The sequence below is a fragment of the Leucoraja erinacea genome, chromosome 6, assembly GCF_028641065.1.
Source record: "Leucoraja erinacea ecotype New England chromosome 6, Leri_hhj_1, whole genome shotgun sequence".
Classification (NCBI taxonomy): Eukaryota; Metazoa; Chordata; class Chondrichthyes; order Rajiformes; family Rajidae; genus Leucoraja; species Leucoraja erinaceus.
Genome location: NC_073382.1, coordinates 3744308 through 3770131, shown reverse-complemented (window position 1 = coordinate 3770131; position 25824 = coordinate 3744308). Strand labels below are relative to the sequence as shown.

The following is a 25824-nucleotide window of genomic DNA, read 5'->3' as shown; positions in this document are numbered from 1 at the left end:
GGTGTTCGGCGAAACGATCGCCCAACCTCCGCTTGGTCTCACCGATATAGATCTGGCAGGTCTGGCTGTAGCGCCCAGTCCCACGTCGGTTTCGTTTGCCCCAGCATTGGCTTTAGCGCCCAGGTTGTATCCGTGCCCCAGGTCTGACTGCAGTTTCCAGGTCGCGAAAACGAATTGAAAAAAAAAACGCCTTCGGATTACGGGCCGGATCCGACCCGTGGGCCGTAGGTTGTCGACCCCTGTCCTAGATGTCATTATCCTCATTATGTCCCGTCCCCCCCATGTTTTAAAAGCGATTTCCGCCCATGTTTTTAGTTAGTTCCCCAATCATGTACCTAAATGCCTACAGTCTTTGGACACGGTCTACCACGGAGCACTGATATTTGTTACAAACTTTAAAACCCTCACGCACCACTGCTCATTGTATGCTCAAGTTGGATGGTTTGCCCTGTCCACCCGCAGACTCCATCATTGGCATATCCTTATTTATAAGACTATCCTCGGTGTTCTTCCTTCATACCTGCAGAAGTATGTAATTCGAAAAAGCACAGGAACTTATCAGCTCCGCTCTGAGGACTTGTTCTTACTAACTGTACCTAAAGTCCGTACTGAACTGGGGAAAAGGGCATTTAGTTATGCTGCTCCCTTCGCATGGAACCAGCTGCAGAATGAACTGAAAATTAAGGAGCTGGTTTCTATAAACAGATTTAAATCCCATCTGAAATTTCGTTCAGACCATAAGGTCTGAATGACAATAAAGGAAATTCAGATTCAGATCTAATGATGTTGAAGTGGGCTCTTCTGTCTGTACATGCTTTGTTTGATGATGTTCTGACTGTGACTCTATTTATATGTTCTTTGTTGTTTTTAAATTATTGTCTGTAACTGTGGAACTGTGCTGCTGCCTGTCTTGGCCAGGACTCTCTTGTAAACGAGATTTTTAATCTCAATGAGACTTCTCCTGGTTAAATAAAGGTTAAATTAAAAATAATTTAAAAAATACACAATGGCTCGATTGCAATCCTGTCCTGTCATTCCGCTGACTGGTTAGCACGCAACAAAAGCTTTTCACTGTACCTCGGTACATGTGACAACAAACTAAATGGAACTGAAACTCCCATGGACCCCATAAATGCCCAAAAGGAGAGAAGATCAATGTATCAAGTTACCAGGTCCTGCTGGCGACGTCTTCTTCTTTCACCCCCCTCGACAACTTGCTCGATTCGGACATTGATGTACTCCTCTGTATTCCTATGAACCTGGCCTTCTGCAAATGGTCCTGCCAATTCCAACTTGAGAAGAACAGTGTCGCCAAAGTTTGAGAGATTTAATACTGAAATAATGTATTCAAGGATTGCAACGGTATCAATGGAAAATAAGAGAATGGCGGCAAAAATAATATCCCGATAACCACTGACTACATTCAAAATGGCTGAGAATTGTCCAGAGGGTGAGGGTCCAGAGAGCAGTTTTGGGGATAGAAGCTTCTCCAGGGCAACTCCCAGGCTCTGGAACTCCCTCCCCCAACTGATCCGCAATTCCGTGTCCCTCACCATCTTCCAGTCCCGCCTCAAGACCCATCTCTTCACCTCTGCCTATCCTTAGCCCCACGTCCCCCTCCCTTTTCATCTGTGCTTGATTTGCCTCATATTGTGTTTTGAATTGAATTCTGTCTTTACTTTGTGTACTAGTCATGTCTCTACTATTTATTTTATTCCGCTTACATGTTTTTCCTATACCTGCTAAATTTTTGTAAGGTGTCCTTGAGACTCTTGAAAGGCGCCCATAAATAAAATTTATTATTATTATTATTATTATTAACCTGTGGATAAAAGGACGTACCTTTAGAAAAGAGATGAGGAGGAATTTATTTAGTCAGAGGGTGGTGAACCTGTGGAATTAATTGCCACAGATGTCTGTGGAGGCCAAGTCAGTGGATATTTTGAAGGTGGAGGTTGACAGAATGACAGGGGAGAAGGAGGAGAAGGAGGTCAGAGGGAAAGATAAATCAACAATGACTGAAAAGACTTGATGGGCCAAATGGCCCAATTCTGCCCATATTACTTATATGGACTGATAATGGAACAATTAAATTATTTCTTGCAGCAGCTTGACAAGTCGGTAAATGCAATACACACAGATAATGTATAATGAACACCAAAAAAATCAATAATGTAATAGTCTCAATAGAAATATGAGTTTCAAATGCATCATATGCATCGACTGGGGTAACTCAACGGTTCAGGCAGCATCTGTGGAGAGAATGGATAAGCGACATTTCAAGTCACCTGCCATTCCCCCCACGGATGCTGCCTGACCTGCAGAGTTCCTCCAGCACTTCCAGCTTCTGCTGCAGTTCCTCCTGCCACCATCTTCTCCTGAATAGTCGAGAGATACAGCGTGGAAACAGGCCAGCACCCGTGGTCGGGATGGAACTCGGATCTCTGGCGCTGCAAGCGCTGCAAGGCAGCAACACTATCGCTATGCCACCGTACTTGAGAGTGGTTACGGGGTTACACATAGGACATCTCTGAACCCCCAACAGATTACGAGAAGACAACAATCACCTTCAACCCCAAGGTGCAGCCTAAAATTGAGAAGTACAATGGGAGATGAGGACAAGAGACAAGATACAATAGAAGGCAAGAGAAAGTATGATGTACAATGCAACAAGAACAATTTGTATAATGTAAAAGAAATTTGTAAAATCAAAAAGAATGAAACATTGAGAAACCACCTAAGAAATCCCTGTTAAATGATATTCATAACTCTCTCTCTAAATAAATAAAATTAATATCTTAGTCACAACTTCAGTTGGAAAGTCTCATATAAAATCTCTAAGATTTCGCATATTAAATGAGTGCACATCAATCTGGAATATTTGCATTTAATACTTTTTCTGTGATCCCTGTCACATTTTTAATTAGTTTCTTCTATTAACTGTGACAGCTTGAATTATTCTCTGGTTGCTCATTCACCAATTAAGTGGTCGCTCACCCAGAAATTGTGCAAAATACTTTGTGAATATTTTGACCCACGGTTTCCTTTTTTTTTAAAAAATATTCAGAGTTTAAACAGATTCAACGTTTTCAGAAGAAAAATTAATTGACGTATTTCACAACATGATTTTTATCTGTTCATTCAAATATCTACTGTGGCTTTTAATACCATCATTACACAATATTAGCTTCAGCCAAAAACCTACCCATGTAGTTCATACCTAAACCAGAATTGGAAGGTAAATTTGGATTTGGATAAATATAGTTGTGAGTGTACAATAGAAACATAGAAACATAGAAACATAGAAACATAGAAAATAGGTGCAGGTGTAGGCCATTCGGCCCTTTGAGCCTGCACCGCCATTCAATATGATCATGGCTGATCATCCAACTCAGTATCCCATACCTGCCTTCTTTCCATACCCCCTGATCCCTTTAGCCACAAGGGCCACATCTAACTCCCTTTTAAATATAGCCAATGAACTGGCCTCAACTACCTTCTGTGGCGGAGAATTCCACAGATTCACCACTCTCTTTGTGTAAAAAATGATTTTCTCATCTCGGTCCTAAAAGACTTCCCTCGTATCCTTAAACTGTGACCCCTTGTTCTGGACTTCCCCAACATCGGGAACAATCTTCCTGCATCTAGCCTGCCCAACCCCCTTAGGAATTTTGTAAGTTTCTATAAGATCCCCCCTCAATCTTCTAAATTCTAGCGAGTACAAGCCGAGTCTATCCAGTCTTTCTTCATAAGAAATTCCTGACATCCTAGGAATCAGTCTGATGAACCTTCTCTGTACTCCTCTATGGCAAGAATGTCTTTCGAGAGTAGAATAGAGTAGCAAGGCTGTTGAGCACTGGGCTGGCATCCAGATGCCTGGTAAGTTATTGTACCACTGGATCTCCCGGTTGCTAACCACTTTAACTCCCCTTTCCATTCCCATGCTAACCTCTCTATCCTGGGCCTCCACCATTGCCTGAGTGAAGCCACCTGCAAATTGGAGGAACTGCACCTCATATTTTTCTTGGGCAGCTTACAACCCAGCAGTATGAACGTTAAACTCTCCAATATTAGTTCACTTCTACAAACACCACACTCTCCCTCTCCCTCCCCTCCCCTTCCCCCTTCACCTCCTCCCCTTCTTTGCCACAAAATAATCCATTAACCAGTTCCACAGTTCGCAACGATATATTGCTCTTAGATCACACCAACTCTTGCCCATAATCAGCCTAGCAGAGAACCTCAGGTACACAAAAAAGCTGGAGAAACTCAGCGGGTGCAGCAGCATCTATGGAGCGAAGGAAATAGGCGAGAACCTCTTTGCCTGATGTCCTGTTGCCAGCCACAATTTGTCCTGGTTCATTATCTTATGTCCAGTTTCTGCCCCCCCCCCCCCCCCCCCCCCCCCCCCCCACCAACTACAACACCACCAGTCTGAAGAATGGACCAGATCTAAAACACCACCATTTTCTCCAGTGATGCTGCCTGACCCGCTGAGTTACTCCAGCATTTTGTGACAATCTTAAGTTAATGTATTGGTTGGAATTGCACCATGGGCATGTGTGTGTATATAAAACGTTCTCTGTAACCATGAACCTCTGGGGAGGGAAATCTTCCATCAATATCAGTCAGGCCTTGACATGCCTATAACTAGAGCATGGGACAGTCCAGCACAGGAACACTGCTTGTGCCAAACTTGATGCCAAGTTAAACTCATCTCATCACATTTCTCAATTGACCATTAAGAAATCGCATGATGCCATTTTGAAGAAAAGTTAGGGATTTCTCCCCAGTGTTCTTTTCTATTTCTATATATATACCTCAGCCAATATCACTCAAACATATTATCCAGATGGCTGGTTATGGGGGCTTGCTGTGTAAATGACTGCTATGTTTCAATGACTTTGAAATACTTTTTGTGCAAGAAGATATTGGAGATGCTGGTTTGAACCGAAGATAGAAACAAAAAGCTGGAGTAACTCAGCGGGATAGGCAACATCACTGGGGAGAAGGAATGGGTGACGTTTCGGAAGGATCTCGACCCCCGAAACATCCTTCTCTCCAGAGATGCTGCCTGTCCCGCTGAGTTACTCTAGCTTTTCGTGTCCATCTTTTAAATACTTTTCGATGTGCTGAAATCATTAAAGGGCCTGTCCCACTTTCCCGAGTTATTCACGAATTCACCAGAGTTTCCCCCTCGATTCAAACTCATAGAATGTTCGTAGCGAGTCTGTAGGAGTCTGGATATATCGTAGCGGCTCGTTATGCTGGCCGTAGGTACTCGGGGCATCAGGTAAATCGGGACTTTTGTCCACGAGTAAAATGTCCATGAGTAAAAAAATAGCCCCGAGTACCTACAGCTGGCAAAACATAGAAAACATTGAAAAAAAGAAAGTAGGTTGGAAGAGTGGGCTGAAAGATGGCAGATGGAGTTTAATGCTGATAAGTGTGAGGTGCTACATCTTGGCAGGACAAATCAAAATAGGACGTACATGGTAAATGGTAGGGAATTGAAGAATGTAGGTGAACAGAGGGATCTGGGAATAACTGTGCACAGTTCCCTGAAAGTGGCATCTCATGTAGATAGGGTGGTAAAGAAAGCTTTTGGTGTGCTGGCCTTTATAAATCAGAGCATTGAGTATAGAAGCTGGGATGTAATGTTAAAATTGTACAAGGCATTGGTGAGGCCAATTCTGGAGTATGGTGTACAATTTTGGTCGCCTAATTATAGGAAGGATGTCAACAAAATAGAGAGAGTACGGAGGAGATTTACTAGAATGTTGCCTGGGTTTCAGTAGGGAGTAGGGAAGATTCAAACAAGGGGACATGACATGAGAATTAAGGGACAGAAGTTTTGGGGTAACATGAGGGGGAACTTCTTTACTCAGAGAGTGGTAGCTGTGTGGAATGAGCTTCCAGTGAAGGTGGTGGAGGCAGGTTCGTTTTTATCATTTAAAAATAAATTGGATAGTTATATGGATGGGAAGGGAATGGAGGGTTATGGTCTGAGCGCAGGTATATGGGACTAGGGGAGATTATGTGTTCGGCACGGACTAGAAGGGTCGAGATGGCCTGTTTCCGTGCTGTAATTGTTATATATGTTATAGGTGCAGGAGTAGGCCATTCTGCCCTTCTAGCCTGCACCGCTGGAGTAACGAGCCGCTACGTTATATCCACGGACTCCTAGGGCCTCTACGGACTCATTACAAACATTCTGCGAGTTTGAATCAAGGGGAAAACTCGAGAGAATTCCTGAATAACTTGGGAAAGTGGGACAGGCCCTTAAGGTGTCAGGTTTGTTTTTCCTGTTTTGCCTGTACCACTTGTCTGTTCCACAAGGTGGTGTTACAGAGGTAGCTAGCACTTGCAGGTTGCTTACATCAAATTAGTCTCTTTGCAAGATAGACACAAAATGCTGGAGTAACTCAGGAGGACAGGCAGCATCTCTGTGGAGAAAGGATAAGTGATATTTCTGGTCGAGACCCTTTTGACCTAGTCTCTTTGCAATGTGTGTCTATGTTATACTCTGTTAGCAAGGCATCCACCTCTGCCTCGACTTGTAGAGGTCCCCGAAATTTCTGAGCCACAATCTGTAGATCTATGCGGTTTAGAGGAACAATGAGGCTTTACTTTAGACTTTAGAATTACAGCGTGGAAACAGGCCCTTTGGCCCACCGAGTCTATGCTGACCAGCGATCACCCTGTACACTAACACTATTCTACTGCTACACACAAGAGACAATTTACAATTCACAGAAGCCCATTAACCTACAAACATGTACATCTGTGGAGTGTGGGAAGAAACCGGAGCACCCAGAAAAATTCCACACGGTCTCATGGAGAATGTACAAACTCCGTACAGGCAGCGGCCCTAGTCAGGATCGAACCTGGGTCTCTGGCGCTGTGAGCCATCAACTCGACCGCTGTGCCGCTGAACCACCCTGGAGCACAAAGTAACGCTGCATCACAGGTTAGTAATTACATAAATTGATGTAAACGAGGATTTATCTCTAGAGGAACAGAATTAGAATGAATTGAAGTTCTCTAAGCCTGTATCTGACCTTTCGTAGACCAGAAATATATTTAGTTCTGGTCACCATATTATAAAAGGGGTACGGAGAGGAGGCAGGTACAGGATACTGAGTTGGATGATCAGCCATGATCATATTGAATGGCGGTGCAGGCTCGAAGGGCCGAATGGCCTACTCCTGCACCTATTTTCTATGTTTCTATGTATAGTGGCGTTCAAGACAGTGCATAGAATGAGAGCTAAAACATGACGGTAAACGCAACAGAAAAAATGGAATCGACTCAGTTACTTCTCTCTTGAGAAAGGAAATCTAATGAGCCACATAACGGAGAGATCTTTACAATTCTGAAAGGTTTGGATGGAGTGAATAAACAAGTAATTTTTCCGTATTTAGGAAAGAGAACTGGGGCCCACCAATATTGGACAGTCACCAATAAATTCAGAATTTGAAACAGAACATTTTGACCCAAAAGAGTGATGAGAATGTACAACTTGCTACCACGGGGAATGGTGGATGTCAATAGTATGGAGGTTTTTCAGGGAACGCTGGAGGAACATACGATGGAGTAGGGAATTGAGGGCTACAGTGATAAATATAGATTACAAAAGAAAGCGGGAGGCTAATAAAACATTTTGAAAATCAAAAACTGCAAGCTGATACAAAAATAAAATATGCTGGAGTAAGTCAGCAGTTCAGGCAGCATCTGCAGAAAGAGAATGCATTTCGTTGTCTCTGTACTGTACACTGACAATGACAATTAAAATTGAATCTTGAATCTCTTGAATCTTGAAGCAGTTCTCTTTTTAGATCTGAACTGGGAAAGAGAAAAAAAGCAAGTTAGTTCAGTGGCGCAGCAGCAGAGTTGCTGTCTTACAGCGCCAGAGACCCAGGTTCGATCCTGACTATGGGTGCTGTCTGTGGTCGGTGTGGGCAGGTTGGGCAGGTCACAGTGTGTGACTCTGATTTCTGATTATCCAGAGATATCTCCATGTTCTCATGCAAAGTTAAAAACATTTACTCAGGATCAAAAATCAGAGTTCGCACCATCTGAATAGTCCCGAAGAATTAACCTTCAGGTCAATACACAGACTGCCACCACTTTTCTATCATCAAAAGGTTCAAAGGGATACATTCCCAATGTGATGCTGATTGTAAAATTGTGGCAGTGGAAATGGAAGAAGTGCACTTTCTATAATGGAGGGCTGACTGTACAACACTCTAAAAGACAAGGTGAAAGCCTACTTTATCGCATCTGTTAACCAGTGGAAAAAATAATATTGGCTCTCAAACCCGCTGTCATAAGACAGAAACAGTTTTAAACCTCAGACTGCACTCAGTGTGACATGTGCAGCACCTTTTCTAAAAAAAAACCTTTATATGTCGTATAATTAAATATATGGCTTAAAGTGTTCTGTTGAAATCCCTTTGCTTGCTTTTATAATGAAGTCATTAACCTACCTGGGTTAAAACCATAGGCTGAAAATTGTTCTACTCAAATGCATTAACCAGCTAGTTAAAAATCACAGACTGAACAACGTCTACCCTTAATGAAGCAAAAACCTCCCTCCATCCATTACCATATTACTAGCTAAAAGCATGTAGCCGTTCACGATTCAGCAAGTAGACTTTGATTTTGAATGGAGGAAGGGAAAGTCTTTGTGTTGCCGTTAATTGTATGTGCACAGGTGCGGGCAGTTACAAATTCGACAGCGCCTGCTATAATTGTCCACAATTGCTGTTATTTTCTGAGGACATTTCGTGAGCACTTTGTGGTGGTGTCAAGACACAAGCGGCACTGAAGGGCCTCAGCACTCTCATATCTATTTTTAACAGGTAGACTTCAGTCAAAGCTAGATGAGCCGAATACAGCCCCTCTCCACCACTGAACCATTACTGGCACCAGTGATTCTGAAGGCAAGAGCACTCAAAATAAGATTTTATTTCAATTTTATTCACACTGAAAGATAATCAAAAGCATGATTTATATCACCGCCTATATCTCTCGTTTTCCTTTCTCCTGACTCTCATTCTGTCTCGACCCGAAATGTCACCTATTCCTTTTCTCTAGAGATCCTGCCTGACCCGCTGAGTTCCTCCAGCTTTTTGTGTCTATCTTTGGTGTAAACCAGCATCTGCAGTTCCTTCCTACACATGATGTATACTATTGGTAGGCAAGGCTTCTAACCGCATTATGATCTCAACAGCAAACATGGCTTCGAATGACAAAACACCATAGCTGACACACACTGAAAAATATTTTGTCCATCAGTCGAAGAATGGAAAGGTTAATGTGAAAAGACACAAAGTGCTGGAGTAACTCAGCCACTCAGGCAGCATCTCTGGATATATATACTTGCATAGGTGATTTATCGGGTCGGACCAATTCTTTATGTTATAGGGGCAGAATTAAGGGCCTGTCCCACTGTACGAGGTAATTCAAGAGCTCTCCCGAGGTGAAAATAAATCAAACTCGTGGTAAGTATGTAGAATGTACGTAGCGGGTACATCGGAGCTTGGGACGTCTCTTGGCGGCTCGTAACGCTAAAAGTAGGTACTCGGGAAACGCGGTAAGCTCGTGAAGTTTTTTTCAACATGTTGAAAAATGTCCACGAGAGCCCCGAGTACCTACGAGCGGCTATTACCGTAATTCTCCGAGTTCGAATCAGGGGAAACTCAGGAGAACTCTTGAATTACCTCATACAGTGGGACAGGCCCTTTAGTCCCCTACTAGCGAAAACATCCTCTCCACATTAGCTATATATATATATATATATATATATATACTAGACTAAGTGGGACCCGTTGGGTCCCAGCATCACACGGAAGGGCTGGTCCCCCAATGCAATATTCTACCTCTCCACCAATTCCAATATTGGTGGCCAGTGGGGGCTTTCTGGAGCAATGGTATGGGTGTTGTGGGCTGAAGGGACTGGTTTCCAGAGAGCTAGTATGAACATTGTGGGCCGAATGGATTCTTGGGCTGGCAGCTCAGTCACTCAAGCCTGTTGTGCTGGCAGCTCACTCACTCACGGTTGGTGGGCTGGCAGTTGACTCACGGCTATTCCTTGAAATTCCATCTCAAGCAGGGTGCAAGGCCACCAAATTCAAGTGCAGCTTCATACTATTTCAAGCAGGGTGCAAGTCCACTAAAGACCGAGTCGTGACCTCTCCCTCCTCCATCTTGCAGAGACTGATCCATGCCCACACTTCTGGGTTTTGTAGTCTCTCCCCCCCCTCCCACCAAAAGGGGCCTTCATGGTGTGATTGACAGGAGAGAGAATCTCAACATTTTTTAAACACCAATAACTCTTTTATTTTTCATCGATGGGAAAAATCCTCGGCACCTGATGAGCGGAGGGGTACTCTGAGTAAGATGGCCAAAAATCACGGCCGTACGTGGTAGTGTTTTTTTCTAAAATCAATATGAAGCGCAAACAGCAGGTGGTGAAGATTAGACTTTTAATTATATAGAAAGCAAGTATATCATTGGGGTTATCAAGTGGCCACCTCCCTTCACTGGAGCTTCATTGAGTTGGGCCCAGATCATTTCTTCATATCATTAAAAAGAAACAAACAAACTGTGCATTTTACCAATGTGCAAAAACTTCTACCAGTTCCCAACTTGGGAAAATACAGCCTGACGCAGTGTCCTGGACAAAAACAACATATGTCCCTTTCTCTACAAGATATTGCCCGACTTCCTCCGGCACTTTGTGTTTTTCTTAAGAAATGATAGGTCATTTTGGCAAAGGAGGCATTGAGGCAGAAAGATAAATTACAATTAAAGCACAAAGTATGCAGGAAGGAACTGCAGATGCTGGTTTAAACCGAAGATAGACACAAAAAGCTGGAGGAACTCAGGGGGACAGGCAGCATCACTGGAGAGAAGGAATGGGTGACGTTTCGGGTCGAGACCCTTCTTCAGACTAGTCTTGACCTGAAATGTCACCCATTCCTTCTCTCCAGAGATGCTGCCTGACCTGCTGAGTTACTCCAGCTTTTTGTGTCCAAAACACAAAGTACTTGTCCTATAACACCAGGAGAGGCGCTCAACTAAGAAAACCAAGCCCAAAGCTCTATCTAAATTTACTAGAATGTTGCCTGGGTTTCAACAACTAAGTTACAGAGATAGGTTGAATAAGTTAGGTCTTTATTCTCTGGAGCGCAGAAGGTTAAGGGGGGACCTGATAGAGGTCTTTAAAATGATGAGGGATAGACAGAGTTGATGTGGACAAGCTTTTCCCTTTGAGAATAGGGAAGATTCAAACAAGAGGACATGACTTCAGAATTAAGGGACAGAAGTTTAGGGGTAATATGAGGGGGAACTTCTTTACGCAGAGAGTGTGGCGGTGTGGAATGAGCTCCCAGTGGAAGTGGTGGAGGCAGGTTCATTGGTATCATTTAAAAATAAATTGGATAGGCATATGGATGAGAAGGTAATGGAGGGTTATGGTACGAGTGCAGGCAGGTGGGGCTAAGGGGAAAAAAAGTTGTTCGGCATGGACTTGTAGGGCCGAGATGGCCGGTTTCCGTGCTGTAATTGTTATATGGTTGTTATATGGTTAAACTGAATATACCAACTTATGCCAAGGACAATAACTAACCCCATACACAAGAAACAGCAACCTGCATGTTAACAAGTTCATTATTTCCTTAAACTGATTGTGTCGATGCAAGTACATCATTGGGGTTATCAAGTGGGCACCTTCCTTCACTGCTGTTTCATTGAGTTAGGTCCAGAACACCTCGGGAAGGCTCAACAGTTAGTTCTGGCGTCCCAGAACAACCCCCCTCAATACCTGCCCTCACCACCTACGCTACCAGTATCCACTAAATAAAGGAAACTACAGGCAATTAACTCACTCTAACAAATGCTAAACACCTGCATCCCTTCCTCCTCATATCCAAGCCCATTAAACTCGTAACACCACAAATATCAACCTGGCATGAAGATATCTATCCCATCTCCAGACCCTCATTTCGTTATCCATTTCCAGGGGATATGCACTGATACGCTCCTTCATCAATAAGGTACATTGGCGTAGGGATGCAAATGTCTTTCATTCCAGACGTTTTTTAATTGCAATCTCCTGGGGCTAAAATTGCAATTTACTTAACGGCAAGAAATATTGTTCGAGCCATCCAATTTATTCCAATAACTGATACAGAGAAAAAGTAATTAGAACTACCCATAGTTCAAACTCATCAAATTTACAAAAGTCAGGAGGCTGTACTGGTTAAACAAATTGGTTCTATTTCATGTTAATTTTGTCATAATATAATAATATAATATTATATAATATGGAGACAGTGAGAATCTCCTGCACTTAATTAATGGGCATTCTATGACAAAATTAAAATTATGCTCATATACTTTGCATTAATGTTACCTGCCAATTATGTTCTTATTTATGTAGTCATAAAATCATACAGGGCCACCTTGCCCACAACGACCATCCACACTAGTCTCACATGCCCACATTTGGCCCATATCCCTCTAAACCGATCCTATCCATGTACCTGTCGAAATGTTTCTTAAATGTTGCAATCATATCTGCCTCAACTACTTCCTCCAGCAGTTTGTTCCATACACTCACCACCTATTATGTAAAAAATGGGACCCCCTCAAGTTCCTATTAAATCTATCCCCCCCTTACCTTAAACCTATGTCCTCTGGTTTAGTTTCTGCAACTTGATTTCAAAAGAATGCAAAACAGCAGTTGGATTGTCACCACTAAAATAGTCATGACATTTTTCAGAAGGTTGTGAAGATCCTGGAGTGAATGCAGAAAAGCATTTTAGGGCTAAGGACTTTACTTCTGAAGACAGATGAAAGACTCAAATTGGATTTCCCACTACCACCAAAGCTGAGAAAGTTGAGATGGTGTTAGATGGAGGTCAACAGAGCAACACCCTCCATTTTTTAAGGTCATATGGTCAAAATTTATAGGAGTAGAATTAAGCCATTCGGCCCATCAAGTCTAGTCCACCATTCAATCATGGCTCATCTATCTCTCGCTGCTAATCCCATTATCCTGCCTTCTCCCCATAACATCTGACACCCGTACTAATCAAAAATCTATCTATCTCTGCCTTAAAAATATCCACTGACTTGGCCTCCACAGCCTTCTAAATATAGAAATATAGAAATATAGAAATATAGTGGCAAAGAATTCCACAGATTCACCACCCTCTGACGAAATAAATTTCTCCTCATCTCCTTCCACAAAGAACGTCCTTTAATTCTGATGCTAGGACCTCCAGTCCAAGACTCTCCCACTGGTGGAAACATCCTCTTCACATCCACTCTATCCAAGCCTTTCACTATTCTGTATGCTTCAAAGAGGTCCCCCCCTCGTTCTTCTAAACTCCAGCTAATTGTAATGTTCACTTGCTGCAGGCCATATGCTATGTGAAGCAAGACGTTTGCAATTCCACCTCTGCATGTGGCGACTCATCCAACCAAGCCAGTTTTTTTTATTCTGACCTTCCAACTGGATAACCAAATATTATTGAAAGTATATTTCGTTTTGTTGTGTCATTCGGAGCCACTGTCCCTATACCTTTGTTCCAGCTTCTTAGAAACATAGAAACATAGAAAATAGGTGCAGGAGGAGGCCATTCGGCCCTTCAAGCCAGCACCGCCATTCATTGTGATCATGGCTGATCGTCCCCTATCAATAACCCGTGCCTGCCTTCTCCCCCATTTCCCTTGACTCCACTAGCCCCTAGAGCTCTATCTAACTCTCTTTTAAATCCATCCAGTGACTTGGCCTCCACTGCCCTCTGTGGCAGGGAATTCCATAATTTCACAACTCTCTGGGTGAATAAGTTTTTTCTCACCTCAGTCTTAAATGACCTCCCCTTTATTCTAAGACTGTGGTCCCTGGTTCTGGACTCGCCCAACATTGGGAACATTTTTCCTGCATCTAGCTTGTCCAGTCTTATTATGGTTCTATAAGATCGGCCTCATCCTTCTAAACTCCAGTGAATACAAGCCTAATCTTTTCAATCTTTCCTCATTTGACATTCCCGCCATCCCAGGGATCAATCTCGTGAACCTACGCTACACTGCCTCAATCAGAAGGATGTCCTTCCTCAAATTAGGAGACCAAAACTGTACACAATACTCCAGATGTGGTCTCACCAGAACAATACACATCATGTTTTATGTTAGCCAGTGGCGCAGACCTATGGTCTGGGTGGATTGTCTAAGGCAGTCAATCATCATCATCATCATCATCATCATCATCTTCATCATTGAAAACATCAATGGGCACGGGTGCAATTTTGTGCCTTACAATGCTGTGTATGAAAATGATCGCAACTTCTACTGCAGTGTGGATGGCCATTGGCTCGCTGGGAGCTAATCTTCCCTTTGATAGATCTTGTTTTTGGTCCTGCTGGGGGTCCACAACCCCCTCCTCATCTGGCAAAGCAGGTGGCAGAGACGGTTTAGTGGCCAACTATCCGGCCATGGAGCAGGTAGCACGGGATTACATGGCACCCGTGGCAAGGGGGAACTCCTCCCGACCTGACCTGGCAGTCAAACTGAAGGCTAACACAAAACCTGATGTGTATTCTTATGCCCCTGTCCCACTTAGGAAACCTGAATGGAAACCTCTGGAGACTTTGCGCCCCACCCAAGGTTTCCATGCGGTTCCCGGAGGTTGCAGGTGGTTGCCGGAGGTTGCAGGTAGTGGAAGCAGGTAGGGAGACTGACAAAAACCTCCGGGAACCGCACGGAAACCTTGGGTGGGTCGCAAAGTCTCCAGAGGTTTCCGTTCAGGTTTCCTAAGTGGGACAGGGGCATTAGCAAATGCAGCTGGAAAAATGAGCGAAGATACTCCCATTGCCAACGAATTCGAAGACAAGAGGGCCAAGATTGTTAAAAAAAGTTCAGTGATTTCGTAAGCAAACACCATTAAGATAATGGAGACACAAAGAACTACAGATGCTGGTTAATGCACAAAAGGACATAAATGAACTTCACAAATTTGGAGTGGCAGAGTGGAAGGATAGGATCATGCCAGGCCAAAGTCAGGATAGATTTAGAAGATGGGGTGCGATATTGCAGGGCTGAATAGTTCAATGTCAGACATAAAGATTTTGCCACCAATCGAATGATGCATTTGAAGCATATTTCTATTGAGGCTTAGAACTGTTTCTTTTGTGTTAGTATTGTATTATTGATTTTTTGTGTTCATTATACATTATCTGTGTGTGTTGCATTTACCGGCTTGTCAAGCTGCTGCAAGAAAGAATTTCATTGTTCCATTATCAATACATATGAGTAATAGGAGCAGAATCGGGCCATTTGGCCCATCAAGTCAACACCGCCATTCAATCACCCATTTTTCCCTCTGACCTCATTCTCCTGCCTTCTCCCCCATAACCCCTGACAACGTTACTAATCAAGAATCTGTCAATCTCCACCTGAAAAATATCCACTGACTTAGACTCCACAGCCTTCTGCGGCAATGAATTCCACAGATTCACCACCGTCTTTGACAAGAGAAAATCCTCGTCATCTTCCTTCTAAAGGTACGTCCTTTTATTCTGGGGCTGTGGCCTCTGGTCCTAGACTCTTCCCACTGGTAGAATCATTCTCTCCACATCTACTCTATCCAGGCCTTTCACTATTCTGTATGACAATTGCGATGTTTAAACAGTCTATAAGTGATGAGTCTGAGGCAGGAAAGAAATTAGGTTTTCAGGCAAGGAGAGAGGGATCAAAGTCATGAAGATTTTGGTGGGATATACAGGGCATTGAGAAAGTATTCCAACCACTTTTTCCACATTTTGTTACATTACAGCCTTATTCTAAAATTGGTTACAGTCATTTTTTTTTTATCATCAATCTACGCACGATACCTCATAATATAAAAGCGAAAACAGGTGTTTAGTAATTATTGCAAAATAATTAAAAATAAATAACTGAAATATCACATTTACGTAAGTATTCAGACCCTTTGCTGTGACTCTCAAAATTGAGCTTTGGTGCATCGTGTTTCCATTGATTATCATGGAGATGTTTCTTCAACTTGATAGGAGTCTACAAGTGGTAAATTAAATTGATTGGACATGATTTGGAAAGGCACACACCTGTCTATATAAGGTCCCACAGTTGACAGTGCATGTCAGAGCAAAAAACAAGCCATGAAGATGAAGGAATTGGCTGTAGACCTCCGAGACAGGATTGTGTTGAGACACAGATCTGGGGAAGGGTATAAAACATTTTTTGGAGCATTGCAGGTCCCGAAGAGCACAGTGACCTCCGTCATTCATAAATAGAACTTTGAAACCACCAGGACTCTTCATAGAGCCTGGCCAAACTGAGCAATCGGGGGAGAAGGGCCTTAGGATAGAGACTTACTAACATATTCAGGGAGGTGACCAAAAACCCGATGGTCACTTTGACAGAGCTCCAGAGTTCCTCTGTGGAGATGGGAGAAACTTCCAGAAGGACAACTATATCTGCAGCACTGCACCAATCAGGCCTTTATTGTAGTGGCCAGACAGAAGCCACTCCTCAGTTAAAGGCACATGACAGCCCGCTTGGAGTTTGCCAAAAGGCACCTAAACAAGATTCCCAGGCCTGATGAAACCAAGATTGAACTCTTTTGCCTGAAATCCAAGTGTCACGTCTGAAGGAAAACAGGCACCGCTCATCACCTGGCCAATACCATATCTACGGTGAAGCATGGTGGTGGCAGTATCATGCTGTGGGGATGTTTTTCAGCGGTAGGAACTGGGAGAGCAGTCAGGATCGAGGTAAAGATGAACGGAGCAAAGTATAGAGAGGTCCTTGATGCAAACCTGCTCCAGAGCATTCAGGACCTCGGACTGGGGCAGACGTTCACCTTCCAACAGGACAACGACCTAAAGCTCACGTCCAAGACAATGCAGGAGTGGCTTTGTGACAAGTCTGTGAATGTCCGTAAGTGGCCCGGCCAGAGCCCGGACTTGAACCCGATCGAACATCTCTGGAGGGACCTGAAAATAGCTCTGCATCGACGCTCCCCATCCAACCTGACAGAGCTTGAGAGGATCTGCAGAGAAGAATGGGATAAATTACACAAATACAGGTGTGCCAAGCTTGTAGCGTGATACCCAAGAAGACTTGAGGTTGTAATCACTGCCAAAGGTGCGTCAATATAGTACTGAGTAAAGGGTCTGAATACTTATGTAAATGTGATATTTCAGTTATTTATTTTTAATTATTTTGCAAAAATGTCTAAACACCTGTTTTCACATTTTTATTGTGGGCTATTGTGTGTAGATTGCTGATAAAAAAAATGAATTTAATCCATTTTAGAATAAGGCTGTAACGTAACAAAATGTGGAAAAAGTGAAGGGGTCTGAATACTTTCTGAATACACTGTATAATGGTGATGAATAATATTGTTCATCCGCCTAGCTTACTTAAGGGCCTGTCCCACTGTACAAGATAATTCAAGAGTTCTCCCGAGTTCTCCCCTGATTCAAGCTTGTGTAATGTAAGCGGGTACGTAGGAGCTCGCGGATGTCTTGTAGCGGCTCGTATAAGTAACGGTAGGTACTCGGGAAATCCGGTAAATTCGTGACGTTTTTTCAACACTGTGAAAAATGGCCACGAGTAAAAAAATATTTGTGATGAAATAAAATGGTTACTTTTTACTCGTACGAGCTCCTACGTACCCGCTATGTACATTACACGAGCTCGACTCAGGGGAGAACTCAGGAGAACTCTTGAATTACCTCGTACAGTGGGACAGGCCCTTTATGAGTAAAACTGCATCATGATGAGTGGCCAACCACCACAGCACCAGGGTTTCAGCCGCAGATTATACTAGTTCAACTCTCTGGTCAGAGCTAGCACGCTAGCTGCGGATGAAAGAGAGTGGCAGGACATCATGAAGCAGGTGGCACCACTCAACCCCAAGTTGGGGTGAACTCCATAGTCAGATAGATAGATATAATGATGCGCTGTTTCCAGAATGGTCAAATGTATTGCATTCAGATTTTTTTTCCCACAGTGAGTAGTTATGATTTAGAATGGTTTGCCAAAGGAGTAGTGGAAGCAGATTTCGATTTAACTTTCAAAATGAGTTGGACAACTTCTTTAAGGACAACATTTTGGAGTACTACCAGTCAAGGGCAAAGTGGTGCAACTAGATAAGGCGTTCACACAGCTGACCCAGAAACAGCAAGCTGAATGGCCTGCTTCTGTGTTTTTAGTTTAGTTTCGAGGTGCCCACCGAGTCCGCACAGTCCAGCGAACCCCGCACATTAACACTATTCGATACACACTAGGGACAATTCACAACTACAGCACGCCAAAGCCTACAAACCTGTACGTCTTTGGAATGTGGGAGGAAGCCGAAGATCTTCTTCCCGAAGGTAGGCATGCAGGTGCAGCAGGCAGTAAAGAAAGCGAATGGTATGTTGGCTTTCATTGCAAAAGGATGTGAGTATAGGAGCAGGGAGGTTCTACTGCAGTTGTACAGGGTCTTGGTGAGACCACACCTGGAGTATTGCGTACAGTTTTGGTCTCCAAATCTGAGGAAGGACATTATTGCCATAGAGGAAGTGCAGAGACGGTTCACCAGACTGATTCCTGGGATGTCAGGACTGTCTTATGAAGAAAGACTGGATAGACTTGGTTTATACTCTCTAGAATTTAGGAGATTGAGAGGGGATCTTATAGAAACTTACAAAATTCTTAAGGGGTTGGACAGGCTAGATGCAGGAAGATTGTTCCCGATGTTGGGGAAGTCCAGGACAAGGGGTCACAGCTTAAGGATAAGGGGGAAATCCTTTAAAACCGAGATGAGAAGAACTTTTTTCACACAGAGAGTGGTGAATCTCTGGAACTCTCTGCCACAGAGGGTAGTTGAGGCCAATTCATTGGCTATATTTAAGAGGGAGTTAGATGTGGCCCTTGTGGCTAAGGGGATTAGGGGGTATGGAGAGAAGGCAGGTACGGGATACTGAGTTGGATGATCAGCCATGATCATATTGAATGGCGGTGCAGGCTCGAAGGGCCGAATGGCCTACTCCTGCACCTAATTTCTATGTTTCTATGTTTCTATCTCAGAGAAATCCCATGCAGGTCACGGGGAGAATGTGCATACTCCGTACAGACAGCGCCCGTAGCCAGGATCGAACCCGGGTCTCTGGCGCTGTAAGGCAGCAACTCTACCGTTGCGCCACCGTGCTCCATTATTCAATGAATCTCAGTCCTATCAACACCATATGCAAGCCAGTCGGATTACAGCTGATAGTGGCCTCCCCTTTACAAGGTATTACTATTAAAATCAATACAGTAACATCAGCAAACTGCAGAAAACATTAATAAGAAGCAACTTCTGCATGGCATTCAGAACAAAAAAATAACCGATTTCAGCGATTCTTAAAGGGTTTCAAATCTGGCTCACAGCCCATCAACATTACAGGTGCTTAATTAACACACACTGTGTTCCCCGGGCATCACAGCTAGGGGCATTGAGCAGTGCAATCATGGCCCCCAGAGAGAAATCTAACATCTTATTTATGGATTATTTTCCCAAAGGTTTTGTAAAGGTCGATGCAGCCAAGTATAGATTTTTTTCTTAAATACTCACCTTGTGCAATTAATTTCAGCTTCCTCAATATAACTGCTCAAAAGATAGGCAGTGGAAGATTTAAATTGTTTGCAAATCCCAATTAAAAAAAAAGAATTTCAAACAACGAACTGCAGTTTAGGCAAAGTGTTCCTGCATGCTATTTGAACATTTGCAGTCTTTCAGTCATTTCAAAGACAGAATTGGGGGGGGGGGTGGGGGGGGGGGGGGGGGGGGGGGGGGGGGGGGGGGGGGGGGGGAGGGGGGACCTCTTTGAACTGTGCAGAGTAGTGAAGGCTTGGATAGAGTGGATATGGAGAGGATGTTTCCACTAGTGGGAGTCTAGGCCTAGGTCCTAGCCTCAGAAATAAAGGGCGTTATTTTAGGAAGGAGATGGGGAGAAATGTATTTAGTCAGCTGGTGATGGAATTCTTTGCCACAGAAGGCTATGGAGGCCAAGTCAGTGGAGATAGATTCTTGATTAGTATGGGTGTCAGAGGTTGCTGGGAGAAGGCAGGAGAATGGGGTTAGGAGGGAGAGATAAATCAGCCATGATTGAATGACGTAGACCTGATGGGCCAAATGGCCTAATTCTACTCCCATCACTTACGACCTTTTTAAAAAAAATTTAATATCTATGCAACTCAGTTGAAACAGTGGACCCCATTAGGAATTCTATTCACTGCAGTGACACATGACTACATCGTGCGATGGAACGCACATGACAAAGAGTCATACAGCTCGGAAATAGGTCCTTCGGCCCAACTTACTCATGTTGACCAACATGCCCCAAGTACACCAGTCCCACCAACTTGTGTTTGGCCCACATCCCTCTAAATCTAACCTATCCATGTACCTGCTCAAATGTTTCATAAACACTGTGATAGTTGTACCTGCAGTTGGGGCTTGTCCGCCTGGGAAGGCAGTCCATCTAGGAGAGGGAAAACTCGGATTTAAAACCTCCACTGCCTTGTGGCCATATCCAGCCATGGAAAATGCTCCTGGAGCAAACCTCAAGAAAATCCGGAGCCCTTAATAGACAATAGAGAATAGACAATAGATAATAGGTGCACGAGGAGGCCATTCGACCCTTCGAGCCAGCACCGCCATTCAATGTTATCATGGCTAATCATCCTCAATCAGTACCCCGTTCCTGCCTTCTCCCCATATCCCCTGACTCCACTATCTTTAAGAGCCCTCTCTTGTAAGTATCTAGAGAACTGGCCTCCACCGCCCTCCGAGGCAGAGAATTCCACAGACTCACAACTCTCTGTGAGAAAAAGTGTTTCCTCATCTCCGTTCTAAATGGCTTACCCCTTATTTTTAAATTTTGGCCCCTGGTTCTGGACTCGCCCAACATTGGGAACATGTTTCCTGACTCCAGCGTGTCCAAACCCTTAACAATCTTATATGTTTCAATAAGATACCCTCTCATCCTTCTAAACTCCAGAGTGTACAAGCCCAGCTGCTCCATTCTCTCAGCATATGACAGTCCCGCCATTCCGGGAATTAACTTTGTAAACCTACGCTGCACTCCCTCAATAGCAAGAATGTCCTCCCTCAAATTAGTGGACCAAAACCAGAGGGCACAGTGTTAAGGTGAGAGGAACAAAGTTTCAAGGAGATGTGCGGGGCAAGTTTGTTTACAGTATGTGGTGGGTGCCTGCAATGCACGGCCAGGGGTGGTAGTGGTGGCAAATATGAAGGTGATATTTAAAAGGTCATCCTGCGAGGGGGGTGCTGGTGCCCACAAACTGTAATGGAAACCTGCTGTTCCTTTGGATCGATCCTTACCGACGCGGAGTATGGGGGACGTGCTGCATGGAAAACTGCCTGTCCTCCATTTTGAGTCGCCCAGGCTTGCATCAAGACCACACCAACCATGGACTGCAACCTCCTACCAGGATCCGTTGCCGAACCCATGGTCAGCTTCTTTAGCTTGGCTACTACCTGCCTGCCAACTACCTCCCCCCAGCACGGCGATAAAATATCGGGAGAGCTCTGCTTCACAGCTCGTACTGTAGACCCATATCTGATCTGAGGGGATGGTGGGGCACTTGTGTGCCTTTCCTCCATGTGTGGAGTTTGCATGTTCTCCATGGTCAGTGGGCTTCTACCTCCTCAGTTCCCCCTGCAGAGACTGCAGTAGTGACTTGACCTTGTGTAGTCTGTGTGAGTTTGGGCAAATGTTTCCCAGTTCCCTGCAGAGACTGCAAGGTGACTTGGATAGGCTGGGTGAGTGGGCAAATGTTTGGCAGATGCAGTATAATGTGGATAAATGTGAGGTTATCCATTTTGGTGGAAAAAACAGCAAAGCAGACTTGTCTAAATGGTGGCCGACTAGGAAAAGGGGAGATGCAGCGAGACCTGGGTGTCATGGTACACCAGTCATTGAAAGTAGGCATGCAGGTGCAGCAGGCAGTGAAGAAAGCAAATGGTATGTTAGCTTTCATAGCAAAAGGATTTGAGTATAGGAGCAGGGAGGTTCTACTGCAGTTGTACATGGTCTTGGTGAGACCACACCTGGAGTATTGCGTACATTTTTGGTCTCCAAATCTGAGGAAGGACATTATTGCCATAGAGGGAGTGCAGAGAAGGTTCACCAGACTGATTCCTGGGATGTCAGGACTGTCTTATGAAGAAAGACTGGATTAGACTTGGTTTATACTCTCTAGAATTTAGGAGATTGAGAGGGGATCTTATAGAAACTTACAAAATTCTTAAGGGGTTGGACAGGCTAGATGCAGGAAGATTGCTCCCGATGTTAGGGAAGTCCAAGACAAGGGGTCACAGCTTAAGGATAAGGAGGAAATCCTTTAAAACCGAGATGAGAAGAACTTTTTTCACACAGTGAGTGGTGAATCTCTGGAACTCTCTGCCACAGAGGGTAGTCGAGGCCAGTTCATTGGCTATATTTAAGAGGGAGTTAGATGTGGCCCTTGTGGCTAAGGGGATCAGAGGGTTTGGAGAGAAGGCAGGTACGGGATACTGAGTTGGATGATCATATTGAATGGCGGTGCAGGCTCGAAGGGCCGAATGGCCTACTCCTGCACCTAATTTCTATGTTTCGATGTTTCTTCAATTTCCCCTCACATTCCAAAGACGAATGGTTTGACTTGATGGACTAAGTGGCCACTGTAAATTGATCCCAGGTGAGGGATAGAATCTAGAGGAGTTGATGAGACTATGGGGAGAACAAAATGGGATTAAGATAAATGTATGCTTGATGGCTTGATGGGCTGAAGGGGCTGTTTCCAGGCAGGTAATGACATCTTGCCTGTAGTAAGTTAACCCAAACTGTACATACACTCCAAATGCAGCCTCACTAATGTATTGTTAGTTAGCACTCTCTGGATCCCATGCAATCTAACCTTCGAGACGAGTCTACCATGTGAGACTTTGTCAAAGGCCTGGCTAAAGTCCATATGGTAGCAATGTTACAAAATTTTGAGATTTAAAAAATCAAGTCTGCAATTTATCCCATCAGATAAAGCATAACAATAAGTTTAATTTGACACCAAATTCACTTTCATATCTCAAGTATTAAAAAAGTTATGACCATTTTCATACTCGGAAATTAGCATCTTGTTCCCTATTGATTTTCAATGGACATTACAAAAAAGCTGTGATCTTGGATTGTCAAAAGCCCATTTCTTAAGGAAAGATTAACATTTTTAAATAGCCTAAATGTCCAAAGATTATTCACAAATAATTCACAATATAACATGATTTTTATATCTAATTTACATTAATTTATAGGCCAAATGGAAGGAATTTAGTGTTCAATTGCTGTAAATAAATGCCCATTTAAATCGGCTTTCTAGTGGGTTCATGTGGAACGCGCTGGTTTAGAACGTTGACATCGCGCTGGATTAGTGCCCTCAAATGCCGAGAAAAATACTGCGGGATATAAAAAGCCCAAAATGAGCTACTCGCTATAGATAATTTGATATTCAGGGTTATATATATGCCCCATTTAATGTAAAAATAAGGTACATACCTTTAATAGTTTGCTTTATAAAACCCTGGGGCTGTGAGAGGTTGCGGAATGAAACAGTAATTTTAAAACTATTAGAACTATATTATCGAGGCCTATAAAACTAATAATACCTTTTGCGACCGGGTTTTGCAGCGATTTTTCATTAATGATTTACTAGGCTGAACATGTGCGATTAGTACAGCCTAGTAAAAATCGCGTTTTAAACCCGCCCCCTCCAAACAGCGCCAAAATCGCGGCCATGGCTGAGGGCAGATTCCCAATGACGATTCAGGTAGGTTTTGTAACATACCTACATATGGACAATGTGTATTGCCTTGCCCTCATCAATCCTCTTGATTACCTCTTCAAAAACTCTTAACGGAATTGGGAGACACAAGTTGCTTGGCACAAATACAAGCTGACTGTTCCTAATCAGTCCTCGTCTATGCAAAAACTGGTAGACCACGTCCGTCCTAATCCTCTCCAGTAACTTACTCACAACTGATGTCAGGTTCACCGGACTGCCGATCCCTAACTTGGCCTTGCTCTCCGTCCTTAGAAACATAGAAAATAGGTGCAGGAGTAGGCCATTTGGCCCTTCAAGCCAGCACCGCCATTCAATATGATCATGGCTGATCATAGAAACATAGAAAATAGGTGCAGGAGTAGGCCATTTGGCCCTTCAAGCCAGCACCGCCATTCAATATGATCATGGCTGATCATAGAAACATAGAAAATAGGTGCAGGAGTAGGCCATTCGGCCCTTCGAGCCTGCACCGCCATTCAATATGATCATGGCTGATCATCCAACTCAGTATCCTGTACCTGCCTTCTCTCCATACTTTAACCACAAGGGCCACATCTAACTCCCTCTTAAATATAGCCAATAAACTGGCCTCAACTACCTTCTGTGGCAGAGAATTCCACAGATTCACCACTCTCTGTGTGAAAAATGTTTTCCTCATCTCGGTCCTAAAAGATTTCCCCCTTATTCTTAAACTGTGACCCCTTGTTCTGGACTTCCCCAACATCGGGAATAATCTTCCTGCATCTAGCCTGTCCAACCCCTTAAGAATTTTGTAAGTTTCTATAAGATCCCCCCTCAATCTTCTAAATTCTAGCGAGTAGAAGCCGAGTCTATCCAAAATCAGTACCTCGTTCTGGCTTTCTCCCCCAAATCCCTTGATTCCCTTAGCCCTAAGAGCTAAATCTAACTCTCTTCTTAAAAGCATCCAGTGAATTGGCCTCCACTGTCTTCTGTGGCAGTGAATTCCACAGATTCACAACTCTCTGGGTCTCTGGGTGGGTAAATAATGGTGCCATATGAGCCTCCCTCCAGTCTTCCAGAACTTCACCTATGGCTGAAGTTGATGCAAAAAATTCTGCAAAGGTCTCCCCAATTTCTTCCCCAAATTACCATAAGATTTGTGTATCAGAGGAGGCCAAGACTTGGGAATTTATCCACCCTCATGAGCGTTAGGACCACTAATACCTCCATATACTGTACATGTAACCACATCTCATTTGTATCCATTTCCTACCTTCCATAATCTTCACCACTGTAAAAACAAATGAGACATGTTAAAAAAAATCTCATCCATCTCCTGTGGATCCACACATGATGGCCATGCTGATCATTAAGGGATCTATTTGCTCCATGCCACACTATTACTCTTAATACACCTGTAGTATTTCTTGGTATGGTACATTGGGTTGCATGCCAGATCCATCTCATGACCTCTTTTTACCCTTCTGATATCCCTCAAGACTACTCCTGTACGTTTTCTGAAACTATTCTAATACATGGTCCCTAAGCTTTCCAGCCTTGCCATTCACCCTCACATGCTGTTCCTGAATTCTTGCTCCCTCACTTTTAAAAGCCTCCCACTTGCCAGATGTCCTTGACATGAAAAGGTCATTTAATCAAATTTCATCAGTATAAAATCATGAGAGAAATAGATCGGTTAGACGCACAGAGTATCTTTCCCAGAGTAGCGGAATCGAGAACCGGAGAACATAGGTTTAAGGGGGGGTGGGGGAAAGATTTAATAGGAACATGACAGGTAACTTTTTCCATGCAAAGGGTGGCAGGTGTATGGAACGAGCTGCCAGAGGAGGTAGTTGCGGCTGGGACGCGACGTTTAAGAAATATTTAGACATGTACATGGATAGGACAGGTTTAAAGGGATATGGGCCAAATGCAGGCAGGTCGGACTAGTGTAGGTGGGAC

General features: G+C 43.7%; 1 protein-coding gene across 1 annotated transcript in view; it reads right to left on the bottom strand.

Moving 5' to 3' along the window:
• The window catches only part of oca2 (oculocutaneous albinism II), a 358288-nt gene that overhangs the window by 275992 nt on the left and 56472 nt on the right, over nucleotides 1–25824 (bottom strand). Inside the window, exon 7 of the mRNA XM_055636431.1 lies at nucleotides 1170–1333. Within this exon, the coding sequence (XP_055492406.1) occupies nucleotides 1170–1333 (164 nt within the window). The remainder of the gene's footprint in view (nucleotides 1–1169; nucleotides 1334–25824) is intronic.